The 6,321-nt window shown below is 40.3% G+C and overlaps 1 protein-coding gene across 1 annotated transcript; it reads left to right on the top strand.

Moving 5' to 3' along the window:
- The first annotated feature begins 744 nt into the window (after window positions 1–744).
- Window positions 745–5,689, top strand: LOC140535335 (uncharacterized). Its single transcript, XM_072656623.1, has 5 exons — window positions 745–958; window positions 2,021–2,196; window positions 2,708–2,821; window positions 4,026–4,191; window positions 5,476–5,689. The coding sequence occupies exons 1-5, from the start codon at window positions 745–747 to the stop codon at window positions 5,571–5,573; spliced, it is 768 nt and encodes a 255-aa protein (XP_072512724.1). The 3' UTR covers window positions 5,574–5,689.
- The last annotated feature ends 632 nt before the right edge of the window (window positions 5,690–6,321 follow it).

Genomic DNA, 6,321 nt, shown 5'->3' with positions numbered 1-6,321 from the left:
TACTCAGAACAACAACCATCTAGATCCCTTGAAGAACATCCTTTTTTGACCATGTAATTTGTAGGTGTACAGTTATTGACTGTAGCTCATCTACTGCTGCACAGTTCATCAGCCCCCCTTGTACTCCCTCATAAATGGAAATAGACCACCATTAGACCACCGCTGATCACACCAAGATGGTTGGTTAGCGTGCAGAGGTTTACAGAAGTTTTTTTTTTTTTTTTTTTTTTTTTTTTTTTTTTTTTAGAAACACCACCCTTGATTCCCTTTATTCTTGATTCACCTTGCAGGGGTACATTTACAGATTCCTCATTTTAATCATTTTCTTCATCACTGGTCAGTCATTCTCTCAATTTTGGTGGACTATTCCTACTTTAGAAGGGACACAGGTGTACAGGCCCTAGAAACTGCAGTGCTACACTCCTTGCTGAGAATGCTCCACAATCCTAACAACACCTGGTCAGTGGCTGTCCTATGGTGGTCCTTTCCGAGTGTAAATGATAAGCAGATGAGATACGGTCATCAACTGTAAACCAATGGTAGGTGCGCCTCTATGGTAGGTGTTTCCAAAGAAATAATTAAAACGGTAGGTGTTTCTGCTAAACTAGCAACCCAGTGTAGAAGCGAATGCAGTTAGATGTCTACTAGATGTTGCCACCTAGTGGGGAAAGGCTCTATTGTACTTTAAGCCTGAATCTAATTCTTCATCTCTCCATTTTAAAGATCTTTCCACTCCTGTCCATCATGCCTCGCTCTTTCCTGGTGAAAAAGAGGAGAAGGGGACGTTCTCGATCTCCTCTTCCTGCTGACTGCACACCCTGCCTAGGAGTTCCCTGGACTGGCTGGTCCGCCCCACTAGAGTCCTCCATGAGTCAAGAGAAAGCAGAGCAGAGGGTGGAGTCTTCCACTGTACCAGAAACTAAAGCACACACAGATTCATTCAGTACCTGGACCACAGGTGAACACATGGGCCATAGAGGTCTTAAGCACCTGTTCTAATAAATGCATTAGGTACTTTTAGCTGCACCCATTGCTGATGTGCAAACAAAGCTTGTCTAGTCTTTGTAGGGAAAGTGTATTGCCAATAGAATAGGACTCTCTGAAGCAGATAAACATTGAACCTCCTGGCACCATGCCCAATGCCAGGCATGGGCTAGAGGGGTATAAAACTCCCATCCGTTCTATCCAGTACTTTTGTTGTGAATGAAGTGGTGGTGATCATCCAACATCCTGACCACAATATCAGTCTTGTCGCTGCCAGCAATCAGGTGCTAACAGCAGTGCTCCACAATCGAGTAGAAAAGCTTCTTCCCTGGACAGTAGAAACGGTTACTCCAATAAAAGCAAGATCTTTTTTTAATACCCTTAATTTTAGGAGAAGGAGTAGGTGTCCCAATAAGTTTATATAGTGTATTTGAAACTTATGTACAAGACAAAATGCATCAATAGACATTACTAGTGTAAAGTGTTAGTCAAGTTTTAAATAATGTTCTATTTACATAATCTTTAGTATAGATAGATAATTTTGATACATAAAGAACCGTTTGAAATGAATAGGATTATAGTTAAGAAAATCTGTTTTTAAATATTTATATATTTTTTAAACATACACACATTTGATCTTTAATACAAGGAGATGCAATGAAACTTAAGAAATGTCTTTAAAAATAATTTGTAAAATGTAATTAATACAAATATTTTCCTGTGAGGAAAAGGTTAGGACATCCCCACATTTCACTACTTCAGACACCTACAATTAGAATCAGGTGCAGCACATCAGCCGCAGAAGATCGGATCATTATTAGTGGGGATTTTGGAGGAGCTGGTCCTTAAACCTCTTTTAAACCTCAGACATTGAGTTTGTTTTGCTCTTAATTGAGTTTTTTTTTTTTTTTTTTTTTTTTTAAACCATGCTGAGATCCAAAGAGCTTTTCTGAGGCCTTCAAAAGGAAGGTTGCAGGGGAGTCTGGGAAGGGATATAAAATGTACAAGATCTGATTGTTTTTCTTTTTCTCTGCAGGTGTTCTAGGGTTTAATGAAGGCCCTTCACTGTTTTCTTGGCACCACCTACAGTCCGGCAGCACAGTAGACAAACAAGAGTTGGGCATGTTACAGCCCAGCAATAAAGACAGAGACTGTTCCCAGATCAGTGTCCTGAACAGCGCCTCCACAACACGCTGTCGCATTTGTGGCAAGGTAGTGTCCCACATCATCGCCACCCCGGCCACTACCCAACATACCTCAGCAAACAGAAAGTCTCTTTTTTCATATAAAGCTAAAGACCCACCAGCTACAAACCCACTTGATTTACTCATTCATTAGTTACCAAAAGGTGAGGACCATCTAATAAAAACGTCCAATAACAAAAAAGCTGAGGGACAAGATAGACACTGGGCTCAAGTTAATCAGATTAAACTGAGAAACACTGCTTTGTTATCTCAAACCCCTTCTTCAGGACTGCAGTTATAGAACATCACAGACTTATCTGATCATTATCAGAGACATAAGGATTTGTCCTCTGCACGCATTTATCATAATGACCACTTTTCAATTTTCATAATTACAGTTTTTTGAACAGCATTAAGAACACTGAACACTGCATACCCGGATTCTCTTGAACAGACTGATTGCTCCGCTGCTCTTGGCAAGATGAGAAAATTCTAAACTGAAAGCAATAATCTGTTTTGCCTTGTTTTGTTTTTTGCAGTCCTTCTCTTCCCTTTCTGCACTGGAGGCTCATGTGTACAAGTATCATGAAGACTGCAGCCTGCCTGTGGTCTACTGCAACAGCAGCAAACCTGCAACACCATACAGAACAAAGGTCAATATATTTATAACCACAGATCAAAACCTCTAAACCTCATTTACTTTTTTTTTTAACAGCATTTGAGAAATGTTGCATGCCTTTTATATATCCCAGTAATATTTCATTTTGAATGTCCTAATAGAAACACTCTAACATAACCATTATCTCTACAGTATCAAGCTAGGAAATGTTATGAAAAGCTACCATTTTGGAGATAGGAGGTTTCGTTCTGACAGGGACAAGATCACATCTAGAGGTGGCACGATACCACTTTCTTTTCTCATTCCAGTACTGCCATTCTGACATCCTGATTAACTGATACAGGCAGTTGTACAAGTTTTTTTTCTTCATTAAAACCAAATTCGCTTTAAACAAGAGCCTTTTTGACTGATGCAGCTTAGGCCCCGTCCACATGTATTTGGATATTTTAAAAAACCGTCCACATGCCAAAACTCTGAAAAAAAATAAATAATAGGTAGTAGTGTGTAATTTGGGATTAGGCCTCTGTGTTTTCTTCCTTCATGGTGTTTTGATGTCTCCTTATAAGGCACTGCTGCCCCATACAGAGCTAGCTTGAAAGAAATTGGGTGGTGATCATCAATCATTCAACATGTGGCTGAATGCAATCACATCCTCACAGCAATGCGTCAGAATCTCGTAAAAAGCTTTCTGTTGACAGTAAAGACAGTTACTCCAATATAAGCAGCTTAAACTCTTTAATACCCTTCATTTCAGAAGAAACAAATTAACATGCAGGTGTCCCAATACTTTTGTCTATAGTGTATACTGCTTGGCTGAAGACTTGTTTATTAATTACAGGGCCTAAATCAAAGTAATGCAAAGGACTTGTGTATTTAAAAGCAACATAATTTGTCTTGTCTTATGAGTGGTCATGGGTTTCACCACAGTTTGGGGTTTTAGATAGTCAGGATTCGGGCCTCACCCAGCTGGACAAAAGCAGTTCAGTATCTGTGACCACCCTTACTGAAAAAAGCAAAACAGTGACCATTGCATGTGTGGACACACACACACACACACACACACACACACACACACACACACACACACACACACACACACACACACACACACACACACACACACACACACACACACACACCTGCAAGTAGTTTTTCACCCATTTCACATGTGAAACCTTTTCGAAAGCACGTGTGGTGTATAAAGTCCTAATTACAAGCTGTGCATTAATCTATTTTAGGAGCGGACGTTCGAGTGTCAAGTGTGTGGGAAGGTGTTCAAGCGCTCATCTACTCTCACCACACACCTGCTTATCCACTCAGACACACGGCCTTTCCCCTGCCAGTACTGCGGCAAGAGATTCCACCAGAAATCAGACATGAAGAAACACACCTTCATCCACACCGGTGAGCGAGCGAGCGAACACCCACACAGACCCACACAGACCCCTCCAGAGCTTTTGAAATCATGGGTAATAGGGAGATAGTTAGTTTCCCTTTGCTGCAGTAACAAACTACACTGGATTTATAAACACTGAGGCTCTGAAAATTTGATGGTACACCGCCATTGGCATGAGTGAGGCCAGGTATGGATATAGAGGATTAGTTATACATTGGGGGGGAAAAAAAAAAAAAAAAAAAAAAAAAAAAAAAAAAAAAAGATACTTAAAGTATCCCAAAAGGTATTGGGGCTGGAACTCTAGCGTTCTAGAGAAGTCCACTCCAAAGCCCAGTGCTGTGGGCAGGGGAGCTGCGTGGAGGGGAAGACTATTCTAAGGGTCCATGATCTACAGGGGTTTTTAGTGAATTGTTAAGACTTGTGGAGCCCAGTGTAATATCTTTTCATGGGGCCCAAAACCCCTGGCAACACCCCTGGCTGCAGGTCCCCTAGCTACTGGACGGCATTTGGCATGGTGACTTTAGACTAATCCTGTTATATTGGCCATGCTTTTCTATGGTATTTAAACAAGCTGTGAATGCACAACTAAATGCCTGTGTAAGTAATGGATGCACCATAAAATAGCTCAACTCATTAAAAGGAGTGTATGGATACTTCTGCACAGTGTATAAAATTGTGGCATATGACGCATCACACCACAATTGCTGTGTTAGGAAATACAAACTAGCAAGACCCCATAAGAAAATATGCTAAATGATGTACATGTAATAAAGTCTTATTTTGTTCCGTTAAAAAACAGTCTTTGGTAGGGTTTTTCCCCCCCGTTGTGAAAAATACCTCCTCAGGAAAACTCAGCATTTTCCGTATCTGATTCAGATAGGTTGGCTTTTACCAAGAAAACTGATGTATTTTTAGATACTACCCAGGCCTAACACTCATGTACAAATGAATCATGGTTGTGGTTCATAAACCTACACATGAAATGGGCTTCAAGAAGAAAATAAATAAAAGGGGCCCATAATTGGTACAAGGTGGTGTGAAGGCAGCAGTTTGAGCTCATCAAGCAGTGTGAATGCCTCAATTGAGCCAAATTCACAAAGAGCAGCTGGTGTGACTGACCATAAACTAAAAATCAGTGATAAGTCAGAAGCACATTCTACATGTCTGCAATATTGATATTTCCTCTCTTAATTGTGATTTTACATTAGCGTGCAGCCAAACCTCAAAACACCGACATGACTGATAAAACAATAGTACTCAATCTGATATGCAATTTGCTCCATTTTGTTTAGGAGAGAAGCCACATGTGTGCAGGGTGTGTGGGAAAGCCTTCAGCCAAAGCTCTAATCTCATCACACACAGCAGAAAGCACTACAGACCCTTCAGCTAAGCACCCCCCCTCCAACCCTAAACCAATCCTGTACTGGACTTTTCTGTATATAAGAAGTGTGACTGTAAATTAACTTAAACGATGGTAATACAACTGTATATATTCTAAAACAAAGTCAAACATCACACACAATCAATTGCATGTTTATTGTTTTGTATGTGTGTGTGTGTGTGTGTGTGTGTGTGTGTGTGTGTGTGTGGGGGGGGGGGGGGGTGATGTTACATTAGGTTGTTTATGCATTGAAACAGCAGTGGCATCCTCAGGACTTCGTCGTCAGAGCGTCTACAAGATTTGAAGTTGAAGACAAGAATTCGTTATTTTATTCAGAAGGAACCCAAGTGTTTATTTTCAAACATGCTGTAGTTAAATACAGTGGGGAGAACAAGTATTTGATACACTGCTGATTTTTCAGGTTTTCCCACTTGCAAAGCATGTAGAAGACTGTAATTTTTATCATAGGTACTCTTCAACTGTGAGTGATGGAATCTAAAACAAAAATCCAGAAAAATACATTGTATTTTTAAATAATTAATTTCCATTTTATTGTGGGAAATAAGTATTTGATCATCTATCAACCAGTAAGAATTTTGGCTCTCACAGACATGTTACTTCTTCTTTAAGAAGCCCTCCTGTTCTCCACTCATTACCTGTATTAACTGCACCTGTTTGAACTCGTTACCTGTATAAAAGACACCTGTCCACACACTCAATCAGTCAGACTCCAGCATCTCCACAATGCCCAAGACCA

This window comes from Salminus brasiliensis, chromosome 15, assembly GCF_030463535.1.
Source record: "Salminus brasiliensis chromosome 15, fSalBra1.hap2, whole genome shotgun sequence".
NCBI lineage: Eukaryota > Metazoa > Chordata > Actinopteri > Characiformes > Bryconidae > Salminus > Salminus brasiliensis.
This window is presented reverse-complemented; position numbering and strand designations above follow the sequence as displayed.